General features: G+C 39.7%; 1 protein-coding gene across 5 annotated transcripts in view; it reads left to right on the forward strand.

The window, feature by feature from the left end:
* The window catches only part of SPHKAP (SPHK1 interactor, AKAP domain containing), a 194594-nt gene extending 169316 nt beyond the window's left edge, over positions 1-25278 (forward strand). For 3 of the 5 annotated variants that reach the window (XM_032754077.2, XM_032754083.2, XM_058437673.1), the window contains 5 exons: positions 9586-9771; positions 11650-11736; positions 13949-14001; positions 14091-14275; positions 23391-25278. In XM_032754077.2, coding sequence (XP_032609968.1) covers positions 9586-9771; positions 11650-11736; positions 13949-14001; positions 14091-14275; positions 23391-23534 — 655 coding nt within the window. In that variant the 3' untranslated portion in view covers positions 23535-25278. Of the gene's footprint in view, positions 1-9585; positions 9772-10123; positions 10151-11649; positions 11737-13948; positions 14002-14090; positions 14276-23390 lie in introns of all 5 variants that reach the window. The other 2 variants (XM_032754081.2, XM_032754084.2) reach the window with 2 other exon arrangements.
* Positions 25279-25614: the final 336 nt, after the last annotated feature.

A 25614-nucleotide genomic window follows, 5' to 3' on the forward strand; every position in this document is an offset into this window, starting at 1 on the left:
CCTTAAATGTAAATGGGCTAAATGCTCCAATTAAAAGACACAGACTGGCAAATTTGATAAAGAGTCAAGACCCATCAGTGGGCTGTATTCAGGAAACCCATCTCACGTGCAGAGACACACATAGGCTCAAAATAAAGGGATGGAGGAAGATCTACCAAACAAATGGAAAACAAAAAAAGGCAGGGGTTGCAATCCTAGTCTCTGATAAAACAGACTTTAAACCAACAAAGATCAAAAGAGACAAAGAAGGCCATTACATAATGGTAAAGGGATCAATTCAACAAGAAGAGCTAACTATTTTAAATATGTATGCACCCAATACAGGAGCACCCAGATTCATAAAGCAAATCCTTAGAGACCTGCAAAGAGACTTAGACTCCCACACAATAATAATGGGAGAGTTTAACACCCCACTGTCAACATTAGATAGATCAATGAGACGGAAAGTTAACAAGGATATCCAAGAATTGAATTCAGCTCTGCACTAAGCGGACCTAATAGACATCTACAGAACTCTCCACCTCAAATCAACAGAATATACATTGTTCTCAACACCACACCACACCACACCTATTCCAAAATTTACCACATAGTTGGAAGTAAAGCACTCCTCAGCAAATGTAAAAGAACAGAAATTAAACTGTCTCTCAGACCACAGTGCAATCAAACTAGAACTCAGGATTAAGAAACTCACTCAAAAACAATCAACTACATGGAAACTGAACAACCTGCTCCTGAATGACTACTGGGTACATAACAAAATGAAGGCAGAAATAAAGATGTTCTTTGAAACCAACCAGAACAAAGACACAACATACCAGAATCTCTGGGACACATTCAAAGCAGTGTGTAGAGGGAAATTTATAGCACTAAATGCCCACAAGAGAAAGCAGGAAAGATCTAAAATTGATACTCTAACATCACAATTAAAAAAACTAGAGAAGCAAGAGCAAACACATTCAAAAACTAGCAGAAGGCAAGAAATAACTAGGATCAGAGCAGAACTGAAGGAAATAGAGACACAAAAAACCCATCAAAAAATCAATGAATCCAGGAGCTGGTTTTTTGAAAAGATCAACAAAATTGATAGACCTCTAGCAAGATTAATAAACAAGAAAAGAGAGAAGAATCAAATAGACACAATAAAAAAAATGATAAAGGGGATATCACCACCAATCCCACAAAAATACAAACTACCATCAGAGAATACTATAAACACCTCTACGCAAATAAACTAGAAAATCTAGAAGACAGGAATAAATTCCTCGACACATACACTCTTTCAAGACTAAACCAGGAAGAAGTTGAATCTCTTAATAGACCAACAACAGGCTCTGAAATTGAGACAATAATTAATAGCCTACCAACCAAAAAAAGCCCAGGACCAGACGGATTCACAGCCAAATTCTACCAGAGGTACAAGGAGGAGCTGGTACCATTCCTTTTGAAACTATTCCAATCAATAGAAAAAGAGGGCATCCTCCCTAAGTCATTTTATGAGGCCAGCGTTATCCTGACACCAAAGCCTGGCAGAGACACAACAAAAAAAGAGAATTTTAGACCAATATCCCTGATGAACATCGATGCAAAAATCTTCAATAAAATACTGCCGAATCCAGCAGCACATCAAAAAGCTTACTACCATGATCAAGTGGGCTTCATCCCTAGGATGCAAGGCTGGTTCAACATGCACAAATCAATAAATGTAATCAAGCATATAAACAGAACCAAAGACAAAAACCACATGATTATCTCAATAGATGCAGAAAAGGCCTTCAACAAAATTCAACAGCCCTTCATGCTAAAAACGCTCAATAAATTAGGTATTGATGGGACATATCTAAAAATAATAAGAGCTATTTATGACAAACCCACAGCCAATATCATACTGAATGAGCAAAAACTGGAAGCATTCCCTTTGAAAACTGGCACAAGCCAGGGATGCCCTCTCTCACCACTCCTATTCAACATAATGTTGGAAGTTCTGGACAGGGCAATCAGGCAGGGGAAAGAAATAAAGGTATTCAATTAGGAAAACAGGAAGTCAAATTGTCACTGTTCGCAGATGACATGATTGTATATCTAGAAAACTCCATCGTCTCAGCCCAAAATCTCCTTAAGCTGATAAGCAACTTCAGCAAAGTCTCAGGATACAAAATCAATGTGCAAAAATCACAAGCATTCTTATACACCAATCACAGACAAACAGAGAGCCAAATCATGAGTGAACTCCCATTCACAATTGCTTCAAAGAGAATAAAATACCTAGAAATCCAACTTGCAAGGGATGTGAAGGACCTCTTCAAGGAGAACTGCAAACCACTGCTCAATGAAATAAAAGAGGACACAAACAAATGGAAGAACCTTCCATGCTGATGGGTAGGTAGGAACAATCAATATCGTGAAAATGGCCATATTGCCCAAGGTAATTTATAGATTCAATGCCATCCCCATCAAGCTACCAATGACTTTCTTCACATATTGGAAAAAACTACTTAAAAGTTCATATGGAACCAAAAAAGAGCCTGCATTGCCAAGTCAATCCTAAGCCAAAAAAACAAAGCTGGAGGCATCATGCTGCCTGACTTCAAACTATACTACAAGGCTACAGTAACCAAGACAGCATGGTACTGGTACCAAAACAGAGATATAGACCAATGGAACAGAACAGAGCCCTCAGAAATAATACCACACATGTACAACTATCTGATCTTTGACAAACCTGACAAAAACAAGAAATGGGGAAAGGATTCCCTATTTAACAAATGGTGCTGGGAAAACTGGCTAGCCATATGTAGAAAGCTGAAACTGGATCCCTTCCTTACATCTTATACAAAAATTAATTCAAGATGGATTAAAGACTTAAATGTTAGACCTAAAACCATAAAAACCCTAGAAGAAAACCTAGGCAATACCATTCAGGACATAGGCATGGGCAAGGACTTCATGTCTAAAACACCAAAAGCAATGGCAACAAAAGCCAACATAGACAAATGGGATCTAATTAAACTAAGGAGCTTCTGCACAGCAAAAGAAACCACCATCAGAGTGAACAGGCAACCTACAAAATGGGAGAAAATTTTTGCAATCTACTCATCTGACAAAGGGCTAATATCCAGAATCTACAAAGAACTCAAATTTACAAGAAAAAAAAAAACCCCATCAAAAAGTGGGCGAAGGATATGAACAGACACTTTTCAAAAGAAGATGTTTATGCAGCCAACAGACATGTGAAAAAATGCTCATCGTCACTGGCCATCAGAGAAATGCAAATCAAAACCACAATGAGATATCATCTCACATCAGTTAGAATGGCCATCATTAAAAAGTCAGGAAACAACAAGTGCTGGAGCGGATGTGGAGAAATAGCAACACTTTTACACTGTTGGTGGGACTGTAAACTAGTTCAACCACTGTGGAAGACAGTGTGGCGATTCCTCAGGGATCTGGAACTAGAAATACCATTTGACCCAGCCATCCCATTCCGGGGTATATACCCAAAGGAATATAAATCATGCTGCTATAAAAACACATGCACACGTATGTTTATTGCGGCACTACTCACAATAGCAAAGACTTGAACCAACCCAAATATCCAACAATGATAGCCTGGATTAAGAAAATGTGGCACATATACACCATGGAATAGCATGCAGCCATAAAAAATGATGAGTTCATGTCATTTGTAGGGACATGGATGAAGCTGGAAACCATCATTCTCAGCAAACTGTCACAAGGACAAAAAACCAAACACCGCATGTTCTCACTCATAGGTGGGAATTGAACTATGAGAACGCTTGGACACAGGAAGGGGAACATCACACACGAGGTCCTGTTGTGGGGTGGGGGGAGGGAGGGATAGCATTAGGAGATATACCTAATGTAAATGACGAGTTAATGGGTGCAGCACACCAACATGGCACATGTATACATGGGTAACAAACCTGCACATTGTGCACGTGTACCCTAGAACTTAAAGTATAATATATATATATATATATGAAAAATTATCAAAAGACCTGAAGAGACACTTCACCAAAGAACATGTATGGATAGCATATAAGCATATAAAAAGATGCTCAACATTATGTCATTAGGGATTTGCAAATCAAAACAATCAGATACCACCACATACATATTAGAATCCCAAAATTCAAAACACTGACAAAACCAGATGCTGGCAAAGATGTGGAGCAACAGAAACTCATTCATTACTGATTGGAATGCAAAATGGAGCAGCCACTTTTGAAGACATTTGGGGAGTGTTTTACAAAACTAAAGATACTCTTACCATACAACCCAGCAATCCTGCTCCTTGGTATTTACCCAAATACATTGAAAACGTATGCCCGTATAAAAACCTGCACACAGATGTTTATAGTAGCTTTAGTTAAAATTGCCAAAACTTAGAAGCAACAGGGGATTCGTCAGTAGGTAAATGGATAAATTGTGGTACATCCAAACAATAGAATTTTATTAGGCACTAACGAAAAAGAACTATCAAGCCATGAAAAGATACAGAGGAACCTTAAATGCATATTATTAAATGTCGTCAGTCTTTTATTTATTTATTTATTTTATTTTTATTTTTATTTTTTTTAGATGGAGTCTTGCTGTCTCCCAGGCTGGAGTGCAGTGGCGCCATCTTGGCTCACTGCAACCTCCACCTTGTGGGTTCAAGCGATTCTCCTGCCTCAGCCTCCTGAGTAGCTGGGACTACAGGCACCCACCACCATGCCCGGCTAATTTTTTGTATATTTAGTAGAAATGGGGTTTCACCGTGTTAGCCACGATGGTCTTCATCTCCTGACCTCGTGATCCACCTGCCTTGGCCTTCCAAAGTGCTGGGATTACAGGCATGAGCCACCGTGCCCGGCTGACTAATTTTTGTATTTTTAGTAGAGACAGTGTTTCACCATGTTGGCTAGGCTGGTCTTGAACTCCTGACCTCAGGTGATCCACCTGCCTTGGCCTCCCAAAGTGCTGGGATTACAGGCGTGAGCCACTGCGCCTGGCCAAATGTTGCCAGTCTTAAGACGCTACATGCTATATGATTCCAACTATATGACAGTCTCAAAAAAGGCAAAACTATGGACACAATAAAAAGATCAGTGGTTGTCAGAGGTTAGAGGGCAGGAGGGTTGAATAGGTAGAGCACAGAGGATTTTTAGGGCAGTGAACTTATGCTGTATAATATTAGTCATTATACATTTGTCAAAGCCTATGGAACATGCAACATCAAGAGTGAACCCTAATGGAAATTACAGGCTAGATGGTCTCTAAAATCTCTGCCAACTGAGAGAGTAGATCCTATGATGGAATTTGATATGACATAGTCTTCTGAATCTCTGTGGATGACATGTAAGATAAGAAGGGGGAAGCCATCTGCATGCATCTGCACAACACCTCTGTGCATTATTCATAAATAAATGAGCAAAACTATAAATTTCTCTCAAAATGAAAACTAGTGTTGTGGATAATGATTATTCATTCTGAATTCCTAGTTATGTGACATGGAACGTGAGATTTACTTTAAATAGAGCATGAAATTGAGATAAAGTAAAATACACTGACAGACTCATTTTTTAATAAGGATGTTGGATGTCAATCACTGAGATTTAACTTCTTTAGTAAGAAATAGCCTGGAATAAATGTTTCTAATAACAGGAGATTCTAACTTAGTAAGAAATTGGTCCAGGAAATGACTTTTTAACTAGGCAAGTGAATGGTTTGGGAACCTTCTCCTTTGTATCTGGTCCTTGGCTCATTTGCACTGTGTTGGGAATATGTGTATTATTTCCATTTGTCATCAATGAACTATTCTTTCATTTGAATTTAAGTCCATGCTGCCTCTTTGGCTGCACCATTCTCCTCCTTCCTCCCTGCACGATTTGGAAAAATCTCAATACTTCAAAAAGAAAAACCAAGCAAGGACCTTCTTTCACAAAGTGTTAGCAGCATAGCATACTAGAAACAGCCACACCTCCATGCCAAACCTACCCAGAACGCTGTGAGAAGGGCTGTCAGGATCAAACATCCAAAGCCGTTTGTAAAACTCCTTAGGTGACAAGTTCACACATCAAAAAGGAGATTTTTAATCACACTCAAAAAGTCATGCATTTGAAACTCTGCTCTCTATATGAGAACCTTTTAAATTTTTAAAATGTAACCATTCTCAGAGAAGGGATAACAGTGCTCATTCTAAGATTGAGGAAAATTACATAGACCTTTCTGCAGCCAATATTTTACTTTAAATGAAAGAGGCCACCTGTCTTAGGTTGTATTCCCTGGGAACAGACTCTGAGAGGGAGAGTTGCAGGCAGATAATTTGTCAGGGAGTTCTCTGCAGAAATGTATGCATACCCATGTAAGGAAGTGGGAAAGGCAAGATTGGCCAAGAGGAGAGGTCCTTCCCAAACGTGTTTGCAACTGAGCCCTTGGCACATCCTGCAGGAAACCCCGAAGGTGGGATGGTCTGTCAGTCTTGATGCAAATGGAAGCAAGGAGTGGGCTTTTGTGTCTCTGTATTGGCCAGACATCAGGATCCTCACTGGGAAAGGATCTAATCGATCTAATCTTGGCAAGGCAATTCCTTCACTGAGGCTAATTCCCAGTGTGTACAGCCAGCAGCCTGTGTTCTCCACAGTCAGGGTACCATGGCCCGGAGTAAAACATTCCAGCAGCTACTAGATCAAGTGACTCTATTTTCACTGTCAATAGCAAAATATGCTGTTGCTTTTTGTTTGCAGTCATTTAAGTCTGTTAATGTCAAAAACATAAATACTGTTAGTTTTCGATGACCCTGTAAGTAGTCTGCAGACAAATTTCCATGAACGTGTTTACATTTCTGTACATCAGAGTTTTCTGAGCAAAGGGCACTGATACCTGAATTAAAGGGTGATTGAATATTAACCCTAAAGGCCAGGCGCAGTGGCTCATGCCTGTAATCCCAGCACTTTGGGAGGCCCAGGAGCGCAGGTCACTTGAGTCCGAGACCAGCCCAGGCAACATGGCAAAACCTATCTCTACTAAAAATTAAAAAATTAGCCAGGCGTGGTGACACATGCCTGTAATCCCAGCTACTTGGGAGGCTGAGGCAGGGGAATTGCTTATATCTGGGAGATGGAGGTTGCAGCGAGCCGAGATCACGCTACTGCACTTCAGCCTGGGCAACAGAGCAAGACTTTGTCACAAACAAACAAACAAACAAAAAACTATCAGCTTGCAAGTAGTGAAACATCTCAGATCTTTCACAGTTTACAACTTAACAAGTGGAGCTCTCTAGACTGAGAGTGTGGCTCTACTTATGAAACTAGACACTTTTAGCAATAACATATTCATCTGAAGAATATGTGTTCACAGCTCTGTTCTTAAAATACAAAAAAGTGCAAACTTCTTAATAACGAATATTATATACACAAATAACCATATGTACTAGAATGTGAGTCAGGAAGCCTTCCATTTCACCAAAAAGAAAGAAAAATGGATTGCTTCAACCATTCAAGGGAAACAGCTCCAGCTAAAGAGACTAAGAAAGGCCTTGGGGAGGTGGGAGTGTCTTGGCTGAGGCTTGAGGGGTAGTGAGAAGCAAAGATCAAAACAGCATGTTATTAGACATTATTCTTAACAAAAGCATGTTATTAGACTTAATGAATTCTATAATTTATTAATAAAGAAGAAGAATACTTATTGGATGCTTATATACAGGCACTAAGCTAAATGCATTAAATGACTTTTTTTCTAATTTATGTCTTCCAAAAACTTTTATGAGATGTTACTACTTTTCTTGGAGAGATTTATTAACTTAGGTTGAACAGGTGACAAGTCGTGGAACAGGAATCTACCACAGTTGGATGGCAGAAAGTATGCTCGAAGCACACTCTTCCACCATTTGGTCAGAGGACTCAACTAGGCAAAGGCTGGGAGGCAAGAAATCCCTGCAGTTTTGAAAAACAGTGGATAGTTTTGTCTGTTAAGTAGTGATTAGGGTTGAGGCACATGAAACTTGATAAGCAGGGGAAGCCCATGACGGATGGAGTTTGGCTTCAGGAAGTTCCTGAAGGCTCTTGACAAGAGCAACCAACAATATGCTTGAGGAACTTTCATCTGGCACCAGGGTTAAGAAGGTTTTGAAAGTGGATGACTAGTTGAGGCACAACCGTTGGAAGGCTGGTGCACTACAGTCCAGGCAAGCACACAAGGTCTAAATGTCTAGTACCAACTCCAGTTTCAGGATAAGCCCTCCAATCTCACTGAGCTTCTGGATCTTCATCTACAGGAAATCTTCCTTCCAAATCTGGAATTCTAGCAATTTAGAAAGACAAATTAAACTATTATGTTGGTGTAATAGTAATTGAGGGTTTTGCCATTAAAAGTAATTGCAAAAACCGTAATTACTTTTGCACCAATCTAATAACATCATGAACACGGAGACAGGGATGAGTGAGTACGTAAAAGATACTTTAGAGTTGGAACTGAATGAACAAAGAAATTTATTGAATGTAAAGGGCAAAGAGGAGAAATTTGAAGACTGCAAGATTTTACGCCTAGGCACGCAGAAAAGTCAATGGAAATAAGAAGCCCGGGAAGAGGGTGGGAAGGCAATTAGAATTCGTTTTAGATGTATTGATTTTGAGATGTTAATGAGATATGCAAAGGACCCGCTTATAAAGGAGCCCAGAATCCAGAAGAAGGGTCCTGGCTGGGATCCAGACTTGGAAGCTATTTTCATAGAAAGGCAAGTAGATGAGATTGCTTAGGAACCGACTGTGGAAAGGAGGACAGGAAGTCAATCAGAGCCAGCTATAGCTACACTTAAAGGAAAAACTGAGAACTGGCTTCCAGGCAGGAAGGGACCAGAGAGACAGAAATTTACAGGAGGCCAGGGAGGAGAAGCTTCAAGAACAAAGTCTTGTCAGATCAAGGGTTAAATGCTCTGGAGAGCTCCTTGGTCCAAAAATGCAAGTGCTCATCCAGAAGAGTGGTGCTGATATAAATCAGGGGTTTCAGATAGAGGAGATGGGGTAAAATACAGCATAAAATACAGTGCAAGTGCAAAATACAGAGGCATGCGTATCAAAATATAGAGGCATCTTGCTTTTTACCAAGTCAGTGCAAAATGACTTGGTAAAAAGCACCAGAAACAGGGTAAGTATTTTTCTAACGATCCTCTTGCATTACAATCAACCGGGAGTGATTGATGAAAATGCAGATTTGTGGACCTCCTTCCAGAAACACTGAATCATAATCTCTGGGGTGAATTCTTTGTGTATCTTCTTTTTAAACATCATTGTCCCTCAATAACTCTTTTATGTGTAGGCCAGGCTACATACATTCAACCTGTTTTTCAAATGATTGGAGGGAGTCAGTAGAAAGAGGTTAATAGAAGAGATAGAAAAGCTGGCTGATGGGGAGTAATCCTGAAAAGGCAAATGGGACCTAGGGCACCAGCAGAAGGATCAGCCCAGGGAGACTCTGCCTGTGTCCAGTGACATCCTGTTTACTGGGACTCTACAAAGTGGCTCTGTGAAGTTCCTGTGTGTGTGTATGCTGCCTCTCTTGGTACTAATATCTTGCCCTCTACAGTGACAGCCTTGATGCCAGAGATGTACCAGAGGCTGAAGCCTCCACAGAAGCCAGAGCCCCCGATGAGTCCCCCAACCCTCCAAGCAGCAGCGAGGAAAGCACAGGCAGCTGGACCCAGCTTGCCAACGAGGAGGACAACCCGGATGACACAAGTAGCTTTCTGCAGCTCAGCGAGCGATCCATGAGGTACCTGCTCTTCCCTTGACTTCCCAGGGAAACTGGTCTCAACACAGATTCTAAAAATGCATTTTAGTGGTTCTCTGCAAAGGGTCCCTAATAAAGAGAGAAGGAGAGAACAAAAAAAGGAAAGCTCCTACTATGTCAAGGGGCCTGCCTGTCATGATTTGTGCTGAGAGGTGTCTTAATATCCAGTTATGGCTTAAATTACTTCGGTCGTGATTAAGAATGAGCTGTGTTCCTTTCCCTGCACGCCCCAGCTAGAACATTCAATGATGACAGCTGTAAATGTTTTTAAATGGTGAGCTGCTTTTACACCTGGTGTGTTTGATACTCTGTCTCTGGTTCATTTGTATTTCAGATGCAACACAGGCTGGGTTTACACGAGGCAAGTGTTTCCACACTGTGTTGTATTGTTTGGCCTGACTGTTCTCTCTCTATCTCCCCTGCCCTCTGTATTGTTCCTCCCACAAAGCTAGAGAGGAGATTAGGAGACATCGGATTTGGAAGGGCTCAAGCCAGTCAGGAGACATTAACTAAAAACTATTCCTCGCTGAGGGGGAACCTCTAAAAGACTCCCTGTGTTTCTGCCCAAAATCTCATTTGATACTGGATCACAAACTTTGCACAGAGGCCAACTAGAAAATGAGATCAGCATCTGGGTGTATGTATGACTCTTGGAAAGGTTTATTTCTGGGAGTTTAGTCTGTTTAGACTTAATATTTTGCAATGTAAAACAGTTTGTCAAAACTTCTAAAACTAGTGGAAAGTATTACAAGATAGAAACAAAAAGCAAAGAGAACTCAAATCTTTGGACTCAACAGTAAGGTTTATAAGGTTGATTATCTCCAGTGCAATTTTGAGTCATCAGGTTTCAATACGTGAATATGCCTGGTGCCCCCCTCAAAAGCTAAGACTGATTTAAATTTGAGGGCATCCAGTTGATATTTTCGACTTTTAGAGTACCATCTACTCTTGGTATACCCAGGAGAAAACTGTCCCACTACACGACACACCACCACTCACCCTTTGAAAGCCTTGCTTGAAAGAGACATCACTGGAAACAGAGAAGGTGTGAGGAGACTGAGTGGTTTGGTAAAATTGGATATATTTCATTTCACATGCACAGAGCCTAAAAATTGGCTCAACTTTGCTGTGTTTCAGTCAGTAAGTTCCAGGCTAGTAACTAGACCATATGTTGATTGTGCAGCCTATGAACATGATGCAATCTGTGGTCCTCCTTCTCTACAATTAAAAAAGGTACCAGGTGTTGCTCTTTCTTGAAGATTGTAAGATAAAGGAGTGATAAAACATCGACATTGCCCAGATTTGTACTTGTGGTTCTGTAGTCTCATAGGAAAATAACAAACCAGATGCTCAGCCTATGAAATCCTATGGAATGTCCCTGAGAAAATCCCCCAAATGGCAAAGGGAGAACGTGAGTTCACTGGTTTCTGTCAAAACTGGTTTCTGCCAGCCCGTGTTTTCAGAAGTTCCTTCATCTCTGCAGGTGTCCCCAGAAGCAAGAAGTCTCTTGCCGATAGATAAATACCGTCACTGTAACTAGAATGAAGAAAAGAGGCAGACTGATTGTTACCCCCAGGTCTGATCTACCAGTTGTGGTACCACTTCAGAAAGTGGTTTCACAACTTATTATTATTCACAAATTATTATTAGTATTATTATCTGCTGAGCTGGTTAGGCCTATGTCTCATTATGATTTCTCTTAATTTGGTCAGAAATAAATATGAATTGAGGTGTCCTAGGCACAAAGCGATATTTTTCTGGGGACCAAAGGAAGGAGCTTGTACAACAATGGAACATCACTGTCAGCAGCATGTTAGAGGGTGGAGATGGGCATTAATATGTAAACTTTTGCTTTGTCAGCAATGGCAACAGTAGTGCCACTAGCAGTCTTGGCATTATGGACCTGGACATTTATCAGGAAAGCATGCCATCTTCTCCCATGATTAAGTAAGTAGCCACTGAGATGCAGTGATTGTGAGACCACTACTCCAATTCCATCTGGCAATCCATTTTGATCATTCAGGTTGTGCCCAACCACTGACCTCATCATGTCTGTACTGCTGTGGTTCCATGTCACTGGAGCAAGAATTCAAGCCTAAAATAGGCCCTGCCCTACCACCACCTGCTTTCTGGGTTTCAAATCTGCCCCCTGTGGAATAATCATTTCAGATAAAACTTATCAATATAATCTGAAGTGTATGTCAGTTTACCTACCTAGAAACAGAAGCAAGAATCCATTTAAATTATACCATGCCAACTAAAGAAGACTACTCAATAGTCTTCACTATAAAACATAATCATTTCAATAAAATCAAACGTGAATGGCTTTTCCTTTACATGTAGAAACCTGGGATTATCACTACTAAATGTGTCTAATATTATATGGTTGTCATGATGGATATGTGTCATTCCCACCCAGTGACTATGCTCTCCACAATATGGGCACTTCCTTAAGACGAAAGGAAAAAAGGACTTAGAGAAGGACAAGTACTTTTAGGAAGTACATACATCCTAAAATATGGCGCAAAAAGAGAGGGTAACATGAGGTCGGGACTACTTCTAGAATATGTGGTTATTCTGGAAAATTTAAATGATTGAAATCTATTTTTGATCATTGTGATTTAGCTTATGATTTGGAGATTTCTGAAATTTCAGAGCAATGATAAATAAGTATAGGCTAAAGTTGTTCCCTGACCTATTTTCTCAATCACTATCTATAACTACAGCACTTTTATTTCACCATTTAACCAGTTGTGTTCCTCAGTGATTGAGGGTGACAGTGGCTCCTTTGTTGCTCCACCCAGCCACTATTCACAAGTAGAGATGAACATACACATTATCTTGTTTTTTTGTTTTCTTTTCTTTTCTTTTCTTTCAAGGAGAAACCAAAAACCAAAACAAACAAAAACTACCTTGGGGCAAATTTATTTTTCTCTTTCAGGAAACATTTATTTAGCTACTTTTCCCAACTTTCTCTGCAATATGAGCCTATGACCCTAGACCCTAGGGAAAATCTGTATTCTGACGAAGCCAAGAAATCACCTCCATGGTCAGCATCCTGCAGCTCCAAAACAGCAGAAACTGTGCCTCCCATTTGTCATACCCCCATGTCACTTGCATAAAGATCTAGAAGAAAATCTAGATCCTTGAAAAATTGCATTTCTGCAAATAAATACATATGAATGAAAGAATTACTATACTCTTTCTCTCAACATCAGGAACACAATGGAATTTTTCAGCCATATCTTAACAGTAGCAGAATGAGAGAATCATCTGTCATCAAACAACACATTTTTAAGGGCTCCTGTACTCTTAATTTCTAGACGCGACAAAAATATAGGACAACCACAGGCTTCCCAGGATAGCCACTTCCTTTCAGCTGCTGGCCATATGTTCTTACTTTAGAAACATTTACCAAGTCCTCCCACTACGTGCAAGGCTCTGTAATAAGTACATACCACATGAAAAACACCTCCAATATTAAACTCTACCATATCTAATGAAATACTTCAGTTATGAGTCCCTCATTCTAAACCACCCAGCCTACTACACTTCCCCAATAAAAAGAAAGAAAAAGAAAAATTTTAATTGTGATATTTTGCTGTCAGATTTAAGTTCTGCAGTTTGTTGGTTGTCTCTTTTCTTATTTCAGATCAAAGAACCATATACATGTAAAATTATTTTTTAAATAAAATAAAAGCTATGTTGCTATTGTAGTATAGAAAAAAAATATTGTGACAAGATGGGAACATATGATTCATTAAAATGAAAGTAAAATGCAGAAGAATAAATCTCCAAATCAGAACTAGTTACCCACAAAATCTCTCTTTGATTGTTTAAACCTATGAAGGTTTATGGTAAGGAGGTTGAAGAGAAGAGAAGGATGCATCTCTCAGTCTCCCACACCAGCTATCCTAACTAAAGTAACTTGAGTTACATGGCCTGTTGTTGTTGTTGGAGGAGGACATTTATTGCAGACCCAGTGATCCTACATAATAGCCACATTGGTATTTTCTCAGCATTACTCCACTCTACAAAAACAATAAATCCAGAATGAACTTCAGAAGCTTTTAGATCAGTAAGACCCATCGCCTCATCTTTCATTTACAGCTTACTCTTCTAAACATTACCAACCATATACTGTTGTTTTCTCCCAAAGTGAATTAGTAGAAGAAAAGGAGATTCTTAAAGGACAGTCAGAAAGCATAGAGGGTAAGCCACCTTCCCATACTTTTGACACACAATTGCCTGGGCTGTCCCTTTGGAAAGAAGGGTAAGGCTGTGGTTGTGTCTGTTCTCAGCACCTGCATCTGGACTGCCTATGGGAACAGCCGGCCCCCAGAGGAGCCTGCTGGTGATCAACTTTGACCTGGAGCCAGAGTGTCCAGACGCCGAGCTCCGAGCCACTCTGCAGTGGATAGCTGCCTCCGAACTTGGGATTCCCACCATCTACTTTAAGAAATCTCAGGAAAACAGAATTGAAAAGGTATCATGTTCCAGGTTTGGGTAGAGTATCAATAAAGCTTTGTGTTTTTATCACCACTGGAAACTCAGTAAATGCTCAATTAACCTATTTCCATTTGAATTATTTGATCCTGACTGTTCTTGATCTTAAAATTGTGGCTAGAACATTGAAATCTTCCACCTCTGTAAATATAATATACTTAGTGTTTCTTTGATCCTTACTTTCTCTTAGTAGGTGGTCATGAGAAAAGTAAATTGAGGGGATGGGAACTTTTTTAGAGTCTGGTTTTTTTTGGTGTTTTCTTGCTTTGGGACAAACTTCTCGATAGTACTCCTTTAAATAAAAGAAAGAAAGAAGAACCTGATATATAACAGAAACCAAAGTGAGACCACACTGACATCTAAAACAGGCCAAGAGAAGGCGTTTTTAATTCCCTTCCAAACAGGTTCATGTTAGGAAGACTTTTTATTTATTATTCTCCACCTACCAGAAATATAAATCTAGGGAAGAGATCCTTGGCCAACCTCAAAATTAATAGTAACGATCACTCTAATTCTATATCTCTAAGACCTACCATTAACTGTGGTAGAATCTTAGCTATTAAGAGTAAGGCATGAATCTGTCTCTCAGTGTCTTCAAGCTCAATTTTCCATAATTTAAAAGTAGACTCGTTTTAAAAGATTTCAAATTAATAATAGCATATTAGTTTTCTATTGCTGTGTAACAAACTGTCACAAATTTACCAGCTTAAAACAGCACTCATCTCTGTAGGTCCGAAGTTAGGGTGAGTTCTACTGTAATCTTTGCTTTAGGTTTTACAAGGTGGAAATTAAGGCGTTAGCCTGACTGGGCACTTATCCAGAAGTTCCAGGGAAGAGAGAGTCCAAGCTCGTTCAGGTTGTTGTGCTAATTCAGTTCCATGTGGTTGTAGGACTGAGGTCCTGTTTCCCTGCTGGCTGTCAGCAGAGGGCCACTCTCAGTTCCCAGAGGCCACCCACATTCCCTGTCACATGGCTCCTTTATGTCCTTTTGGTGTCAATCTCCCTGATACCTTCAGCCACCAGCCAGAAAAAGCTCTGTCTTTAAAGAGTTTGTGTGATTAGGCCAGGTGCGGTGGCTCATGCCTATAATCCCAGTCCTCTGGGAGGCCAAGGTGGGCAGATCACCTGAGGTCAGGAGTTCGAGACCAGCCTGACCAACATGGTGAAACCCCATCTCTACTTAAAAAAAAAAAAAAAATTAGCCAGGTGTGGTGGCAGGCACCTGTAATCCCAGCTACTTGGGAGGCTGAGACAGGAGAATCGCTTGAACCCAGGAGGTGGAGGTTGCAGTGAGCCGAGATTCCACCACTGCACTCCATCCTGGGTGGCAGAGTCAGACATTGTCTCAAAAAAGAATATGTGTGATTAGATTATAATCGCCTGATAGGTTTCTGATTAACTCAAAGGTAACTGATAAATCCTTTTTGCCACGTAAGGTAGTGTAATAAGGGCATGATATGTCATCCTATTCATGGTCCCAGGGACTAGGGTGACAAACCTTGAGTACTGTTTTAGGATCCTGCCTATCAAGCCACCAGGTAGGATTTTCATGTCTTATTGTCACAAAGTACCTCCATGTGCCTCACCCTACTTGCTTCTCAACAAGCCTGTGAAAAAAAACAGAACAGATATTATTGTTCCTTTTTGACTAAGGAGCAAATCGGGTACATGAGTGATTTCCCAGGCCAAGTCCCTGCGCCCTGCATAAACTACTTCTCAATAGTTCTTTATTTTAAAAGGATCTTTATCAAGTTAAATGACTGTAAGCTTACAATCTGGATTTTTTTAAACCGTGTATTTGCACTTTAATTCTCAGTGCCAAAGTCTAGCAGCCTGAAATGAAATGTTCTTTACCTTCTTGCCCCTGCTTACAGTAATTAGCACAGCTTCTCTATTTCTGCATCACTAGTCCATGGGATCAGTTACAGGAAAAATTGAAAAGGAGACCTAATTCATTTTTCATACCCTCTCTCACTTCAACCTTTTTCCAACTGGTAATTAACACTTCCTTTCATGCCTATGCCTGCCTGCTGTTCTACCCAAAATTATCCTAGGCACCTTCCTATACTTGTCATACTTTCATGTACAAGGTGTTGAGCGGTTCACTATTTGATAAATTATCCTCCGACCTTACCACTCAGCTGCAAAGGGTGCAATTAAAGAGCATAATCACATGTGACCCTACCCCTATGCCATATACCGTCCCAAAGACCCCCCGCTACATAGAGGAGAGAAAAACATTCTCAGAAATACATTCCCAGGCTCATGGGAAAATGAAAGATGAGCTGATTCCAACTGTATCTCCTGCCACTCCCTGAATAAGAGCATGACATGGTAGATTTTCAGTTGGTATCTTAATGGAATAGATGTTTGTACAATGTATCTTCTTGAAGAAACAATGTTATGTGAATACATGTCTTATAAATCCCCATTCAGTACAAGGGTAAGAGGTGTCTCACAAACACCTGAGTTACACAAATCATGCCCTGACTTGGTATTTGTTTATCCCGACCTGATTTTCGATTCTCAAAGAGAATGCTTGTTTTTGGATATAACTATTTTTCTGAGAAAATAGACATTCCGCTAATGTTATTAAGAAGGATATTAAATGATATTTCACTCATTCAATTAGCACCAGCTCAAGAACCTTAATTCTAAATAATGTAATTTTAGGAACAAAATCTCCTAATTTTTCTTTTGAGTCATCTAAGACCCTCTGCTCATAGTGGCTTTTCCACGAATATGAGTACCATTTGTTGTCTGTGACTGAACTGGTTAAAGAAAAAAACCCTTAAGCAACATTTTGATAATCTTTCTTTTATCCATAGTACTTTTGGGGACCTTATTCTGGATGTTATTTAATTAGCCAGGTAGTTAAATGACCATTTTCAAGTGGTGTACAAAAGACAGTATGTCTTCCATGGAGGCTGTGTCATACGAGAACAGCAGTGTCTCGTTAGCTTCTCATCAGCTTAGAGAAGGTTAAAGAAATGTCTTTACAGAGTCCAGAAAATGTCATCTTCCCACTGTCACTAGGGTATTGGACAATATTCACAGATGAATCCCTGAGTTCCTATTTGTATGAATCCTGAAATTTTTTTGGGCTAATTAGTCTATGTGTTTTATTTTACGGTGTTCCCAATTTACTAACTTTCCTGCCTTGTGAAAAGGGAGGTATGTGCTAGGGAACAGGGTCTCATGAATTCATAACGAAACAGCTCATCTTTCCCACCACTGCCCAGGAACTTGGCCTTGGAGTTGGAGGGCACCTAAAGGCAACTCACCACTAATTCCATCCTTTGTTCAACTCAAAAGGCAAATTCCAAACATTCTGAGTGCCCAGTATACTCCTCTCGTGACAAATGGTACTTCATTTTCACATTTTCCCTTTCACTTATGTTTTATCTAATTATTAAAAAGCTAAATGCACCTGAAAATCATACATTCAGAACATTCATCAGGTCTTAAGCATCTACAAATGCCAGGCACTGTTATATGCCCTGGAGATACAGTGAGCAAGAGACATCACTTCCTACCCTCTTAGATTTTACATTCCAATTTAGAACAGACCGAAGGTAAAAAGAATATAAATGGAGAGAGGCTCAGATTGTAAATAGCAACCTTGAGATATGATGGGAACTTATTCTGGACAAGGGAAATAAGAAACACACAGAAAACAGTATTTCTCAAACTGTTCCCGTGAGCCATGTGGGCATGAAACAGTCATGTGGGACAGACATTTATTCACAAATCAGATTGCTAGGCCCCTTCTAGGACCTGATCACTTTCTGGGAGTGGAGCCTAGAAATATGCATTTTTAACAACTTCCCACAAGTGATGTGATTCTGATAAACACTCAGATTTGAGACCTCCTTCCAGAGAAATATCTTAGACAAGCGGCAGAATTTGAGGTGGCCTTAAAAGTATCCTAAATCCCAGGGGAAAGACTGCTGAAAATCCTAACATCCAATAATCTAAAACACTCTGTAAACCTTGACATCAGTCAACTTTAATCTAATTAATCCAAGGCCAATAAAAGACACGCACATGGCTAATGGTCCTGGTTTTTTAGATCCAAAGATCATTGCTCTCCAGCTCTTCTCTGTTTGAATTCAGTGAGCTTCTCTGAGCTGGGGTAGCTGATGACTTGCCTCTCACAGTAAATTGGTATGTTTCTCATCTTTGAACCTGCATTGAGAATTATTTCCTTTTTATGGGGGCAGTGCAGAGAAAGGAATGCGCCCAAGGAGGAAATGGATATGTGCTTACCTTCCTAAGAAAGTGGGGGTCAGAAGAGGAGTGCCCCCCTCTAATTTCTTATTCTATTTTACATACAAAGTGGTGGAAGAAAAATGAAGGAGAAAATTTTGATGGTATTGACATTAAAAAATTTTTTTACTTCCATAGGTTTTGGGGGAACAGGTGGTATTTGGTTATATGAGTAAGTTCCCTAGCAGTGATTTGTGAGACTTTGGTGCACCCATCACTCGATCAGTACACATTGAACCCAATTTGTATTCTCATCCCTCACCTGCCTCCAACCCTTTCCCCCAAGTCTCCAAAGTCCATTATATCATTCATATGCCTTTGCATTCTCATGGCTTAACTCCCACTTATGAGTGAGAACATATGAGTTAAGTAACATTCCTGAGTTACTTAACTTAGAATAATAGTCTCCAACTTGATGGTATTGGCTTTTGACTTAACTTTGCAAATGCAAAGACAAAAAAACTACAGTTAAGGTTATCAGTTTTGAAGAAACTCATTGGAAAGGAAGGGGAAAATTAGAAGAATTCGATACTGAGGCGCTTCATCTGTAATCATAAGAAAGTGCCTTGAACTTTCTTTAGTCAGATTTGAGTCCTTTAGTCAGATTTAGTGCATGTTAGAGTCACGTGGGGAGGTTTTACAAACTCCAGTGCTCCAGCCAATTAGATCAGAATCTTCTCCAGGGATACTGCCCAGGCATCAGGGTTTTGTAAAGGTGCCTGAGGTTCCAGGGTGCAGCCAAGGCTCAGGCTGATAGTTCTACAGGCCTTAATTGCAGGAGCAATATAGGGACCAACTCACTTATGCTTAATGCAATCTAATTCTGCCTTGGAGCAAAAGAAGGTAGTTGCTTTCAGAAATCTAAGTTGAATGTTTCCAAAAAATTGCACAACTTGAAACAACTCCCATAGATTTCATGATATAATTTTGTAAACAATCTAATTTATTAAATGCACCTAAGAATATAAAAGTTATCTCCTATCTTATACTTTTCTTCAAATCTCTACAGATGATATACCATCATATAGTTTCTTAAGACAAAATATTTGCTCAAAGAAATGCCAACTATGATCTATGGGAAGGGAACCTAATTATTAATAATTGTGAAATGGCAGAAAATGAAATTATTTTCATTTTTATTTTTCAATGCAGTGGAAAGAAAAACTCAGATCCTGACTTGCTAAGGTTGATCGTGAAAATACCCAGGCAATAGCATGAACAGGCACAATGAGAGCTCTAGGACTCGCTGCTAAATAGAACATGGTTTTAAAAGCCCAGCAAAGAACTAAAATGTCGTTTTCTGACTTCTTCACAATCTTTTTTCATTCTTATCTTTTTTTAATGGAAGAAAATAAAACATGAGATCCTCTTGCTCATCAGCCCCAAAGATGTTTCCAGATCTCAATATCTAAGATTAAGTCATCACAGCCTCAGAGCATGTTCTATTTAGTAGGGCCAGACCATTTTTAAATGCCACTTTATTGGGATATCAGCCTGGACTTAGAAATCATGACAAATTCCAGCTTGTGACCACACCACAGACTATACACAGAGTGGCTTAGCTGGTGGGTTATTTTGACAACTTTAGAGAGACTCTCCTTCACAGGCCCCAAATAGATGGAAAGAAGCTGGTGTTAGGGCTTCCAGAAAGGTATGAGGCAGGGAGAATTCTGGGAAGAGTTTAGCAAATATTGGCATCTGCTCTAGAGCTTTGATTCTTCCCCCACCCAGACAGTGACTCAGAGGTAAAAGTTGGGGCTAAGGTGGTGGTCCTGTGAGCCACGGTTTACAGAAAGGAGCCAAGGCAAATGTCATGTTTCCATCAGTGGAATCTTTACAGACTTGCTAAGTGAAAGGAGGCACCAAGACTACTGGGGATACCTGAGAGAAGTCTCGAGAAACAAATCAACAACCTGTGAGCCTCTCCCAGTGAGACCTCAGAAACCCAATGTCCAGGCCTTCTGCACTAGGAACTCTACTTTCTAGATTTCCAGTAAGAGCTGGAGAGTGAGGAAAAGCCTGCTTAGTGGAATCATACAAAAGCTGTCATTTTAGCCTTTCTCCCCTTTATTCCCTTCAAGACCGCTATTCCGAAGCCTCATGTCATCATCCCTTTGTTCAGTCAAAATCATGGCTTGGATCTTACATACACTCTTAGATATAACAGTTCAAAAAATTATTTTTATGTATCTCCATAAATCACTAATAGCTGCTTGAAATGTTCCCCTTCCCAAGAGTATTTTCCTCATTAGCAAAGCCTTAACCTAAAGGGTTTGTAATCTGTTCCTAAAATGTCAAGAATCAGACAGACAAGAAGCTAAGAAGTGTTGCGAGAGGTCCCAGGCAATGAATACTTTCTCTGAAAATTTTTTTCTTTTCTTTTTTTTTTTTTTTTGAGATGGAGTCTCACTCTGTCACCCAGGCTGAAGTGCAGTGGTGAGATCTCAGCTCCCTGCAACTTCCGCCTCCCAGGTTCAAGCGATTCTCCTGCCTCAGCCTCCTGAGCAGCTGTGATTACAGGTGCACGCCACGACACCCGGTTAATTTTTGTATTTTTAGTAGAGACGTGGTTTTCACCACATTGGTCAGGCTGGTCTCGAACTCCTGACCTCGTGATCAGCCCGCCTCAGCCTCCCAAAGTGCTGGGATTACAGGCGTGAGCCACTGCGCCCAGCCTCTCTGAAATTCTAACACCGAGACTGATGGGAGTGAATGAGCTGGTCCACCATGGCTGTTACCATGAGCATGAAGCAGCCCCACATCTCACCCCAACAACGTATATGCCCACTCAGTCACCACGTGATAAGAAACGTGCCCCATGACCAGCTTTTATTTTGCTGCTTGCCCATCACTCTCCCACTCCAGGCTCTGTTCAGCCTTTTCCTAGATCTATAACCTCCAATCACTTTTGAGGAGCACTCCTGCAGTAGAAAATTATTGAGCAACAGCCACAAGATATGCATGTTTAAATTACATATGTGAAAATGCATTGCCTAAAACTCAAGAATGAATACTTAGTGAAAGTTCATCCTCAATGATGCTAAATGTTTATCCATATTCCAAACAGTCTTCTTGAGATCTTTGAATGTATTTGTCTCATGCTTGGTCTTGCATCCCTTCTGTCATTCAGCAAATATGCATGCAACACCTACTATGTGCAGGCATGGGATATGAAAAGATGGCTAAGATGTTGTCCTTCTGCTGGGAGACTGCTATCTATGGTTGCCATCTGCCTCCCATCTGTCTCCCTTTTCACAACATCTTAACGCTCTTTAAGACAATGTTTATGTTTCCAGGTATTAAAAGTTAAGGATGTCATTTTCCAGCCTAGGAAATTGCTTTTTTTGATTCAGCCAATACAAGCCAAATGAGTACAATAAAGCACTGATTACTGTAACTGTGCAAATAGTTGGTACCATCACAGCTGGGAGAAGAAACATCATTTAACAGCGGATCTCTGTGAGACAACTTCTCAGTAACTGAAATGAATTAACATACTCAAACTGGCAAGAAATTAGCATTCCAGTTCCTGGCTGATCTCTAAAGTCTGAGCAAACAAATACCAAAAAAAAATAATAATAATAATAATTAATTTTTTAAAAACCTAGAAAAAAATTGAAGAAATAGTAACTGAACCACAATCCTCATCTTTTTAGCAAATAAGGCTGTCTTCCTCATAAAACAATGCCAAATTTCCAGCCTATTTTTCTCCCAGTGCTCCAAGTAAATATCAAGAACATAGGATTTACTTATCCATATTCCAAACAGTCTTCTTGAGATCTTTGAATGTATTTGACTCACACTTGGTCTTGCATCCCTTCTGTCGTTCAGCAAATATGCATGGAGCCCCTACTACGTGCAGGCACATAGTTCTGCCACCAAAATGCAGAAAGGTACGATGGTAGAAAGAGCATTGGATGGAAATGTTAGAAGACCATGATACTACTGACAATTTTTCATCTTTCGAGCCCACATCTTTTTCATTGCAAATGCTCACACCATAGAGTTGTGACAGAATTGAATGAGATTACATGTGTTAAAATATTTCCTACAGTTCCTGGCTTTCATTACATCTTTCCTCAAAAAAGTACCTAAGGAGTTAGAGAGTCCTTCACACTGGACTTCATCAGTTCCATGAAGAGAATGACTTATAATTATTTCCCCATTTTTCCTCCCTTCGAGCCCTCAATTTCACTTGCAGTCCAGACTTTCTCTCTAGGTTGTGGCCAATAGAACTGGTACCAATGACCAGGTGACAAATCTAAGGTGTTTCCTCCATCTTTCCTGATCGTGTGGCTGTGGAAAGCCAGCCTTTCTTGATCCTTGGTCTTAGCCTGGAGGGTGAGGGAGTTGCTTCTCAGGATGGAATGAGGAACCAGTAGGTGGTCCTGCTTCAAAGCTTACCACTTGATTTATTTGGCCTAAATTTACACACCCAATGAGATCCTATGTGTGATAGAAATAGAAGGGACTGGGAACTGTAATACACAGTCCTAATACAGAAAGTCTAACCGAGAAAAAAGCAGACCCGAGAAAACACTAAATATCTAAAAGACTGGCTCTTAAAAAAAGAATTAGTCTCATTCCACCTCATCCTCTGCAATCGATGAATGGCAAACTGCTGTGAAAAAAAAAAATTCAGTTGATGAAGCTTGGTAATAATCTGAAATCTTTAAAAAGAAAATAGATTATCCTGGAAAACAGTCCTCTGACACTAGAGACGTTTAAATAGAGACTGGAGAGCCATTGGCTTTGCGAGGGTGGTTGAATGAGGTGGCTTTGAGGACCCTCTGTGCTCTGTGAGCCTTAACTCTGTTTTATTTTAGTTTCTAGATGTCGTGCGGCTGGTTCATCGGAAGTCCTGGAAAGTGGGTGATATCTTCCATGCAGTTGTCCAGTACTGCAAAATGCATGAGGAGCAGAAGGATGGGAGACTAAGTCTCTTTGACTGGCTCTTGGAACTGGGATAATAAGGCAGTCTGCTCTATAGATCATTCCTTCCCTTTATTACAACTTAGATTACAGTGGTTTGTTCTAAATGCTCTAAACATTCTCAAAACATCACATCACATTAGCAGAACTATAAAAAAAATCTGCTACTCAAATCCACTGCATACAGAATAAGTCAGAGGAAAAGCAAAATGTAGGTCTGTCCAAATTCATACAACTTGTGGGTGAGTTCCAAAGAGCTTGGATCAGAAGGGCTGGACAAAGAGAAAATTCAATGAGACCCAGTCTTCAGGAAAACAACGCTCACATATCTTTAATCATATAAAATGATTTGTAATGTCTCTAATTAGATGAATCAACGAGAAACAAACTCAGTGGTCAAAGTGATTTTTAATAGTATTCTGTAACCTATATTTTACTTTTCTGATTAAGGGGCTGCCCAGCCTGGAGAAATACTTAAGATATGGGTGAGAAATCCCCAGGCTTTTATACAGAAGATTTCCACTTTCAAATCAATGTCAGTGGACATTGATAAAAGTATATAGCAGCATCCTCTACTGAGGTAATTTCATTTATTCCCTGCAGCCCACTGATAAGTATCCTACTTCTCCCAAATAGTATCTGGGCTCCCAGCTAAGCAGAAAACTATCGTCAATTGGCATTCAACTGAAGAAGAAGAAGATAAAAGATTGTCTTGTTTCCATCACTGTATTACTTGCGTAACATGATTACATAATTCTTATCCTAAGAGAAAGCTTTCATATTTTAAAAAAAAAGTCTTTTCAGATAAAATCTGCTTGTGTCTCGAATAATATGAAGTACAAACTTTCACTTTATTTTATTGTAAATTATAGAGATTATTGTCTTAAATAATATATTGAGTTAGCTTTGAGCTTCCTAAAATATGAAGAGATTGTTGTCTAAAGTCACATATTGACATTGAGCTCAGTGGCTTGTTTCATCATGTACAGCAGACACGCCACTCCAGTGACATTTATAATGACAGAAGCAGGGTAATGGTCTTGTGTTTGACACGATCAGTTAGGATCATAGACTTTGCCTGACTCGTAGATATTAGCCTTGAATTGGGGGAAAAGAAGACTTTGTCACATTTTAGTTATTTTAATAACAGAGATTTACTCTTTTGAAAAATAAAGGTATCTAATGTCCTCCTAATAAGTCTTCTTTCCTTCCAACTAAATGACCTACACGGACTTTTATTTTCTTGATCAAAGAGGTGTTTATTAAGGATTTCTGGATATACTATACTTTTACTCTATTTTTTAAAGATCACAAAGTAATTTTAAATGTGAACAGGTTCCCATACCATGAATGCTGGCCTCACCTGCTCTATCATCCACATTTTGAAATGCAAAGAAAGCTCCCTTGTAAGCCTTCCTCACTCCCATCCTAGGATACTTCCTTCCCCACTCCCATCCTAGGATACTTGCCCAGTGCTCATTAGGCATTTGTTATTCAAATAGTCCAAATTTAGGTTATTATGCTTAATTTGACATGTTAACCAAATGCCCAGTTTTAAAATATATCCATCAATTCACGCTGAAATGTGCTTCTTTGTGCTATCAAATGGAATAGAATACAGTTATTTTTAAAACAATCCCGGAATATTGTGTGTAGACTTTTGTTGTGCTCGAATAAATGTTTACTTATCTTACAAAGCACAAATACTGGATTGTAACCATGTGATGAAGTTATCTATGTTGTACCTAACGTTGCAAATTAATCAATAAATCTCTGTTGTCAGATTGTCGATTATTTTTTCTGCAAGAGCTTTAAGCACCTCATAGACAAAACAGTCCTGGTACAATTGGATAAAGGCCTATACATCCCTTAGAAAAGTTTTGTTGTCCTGCTTTCATTTTTTTGAAAAAGTGTATGTTCTTGGCTTAATTTGTTAAAATCAGTAATATTCATGGAAATCAGTTTCTCAAACTTGGCACTATTGACATTTGGGACCACCTCATTCTTTGTTGCAGAGGGTTATCCTGAATATTGTGAGATGTTTAGCAATATCCCTGGCCTCTACGCACTAGATGCTAGTAACTACCCCCTCACAGGTGTGATAACCAAAAATATTTC

The sequence above is a fragment of the Hylobates moloch genome, unplaced genomic scaffold, assembly GCF_009828535.3.
Source record: "Hylobates moloch isolate HMO894 unplaced genomic scaffold, HMol_V3 SCAFFOLD_1, whole genome shotgun sequence".
Taxonomy (NCBI): Eukaryota; Metazoa; Chordata; class Mammalia; order Primates; family Hylobatidae; genus Hylobates; species Hylobates moloch.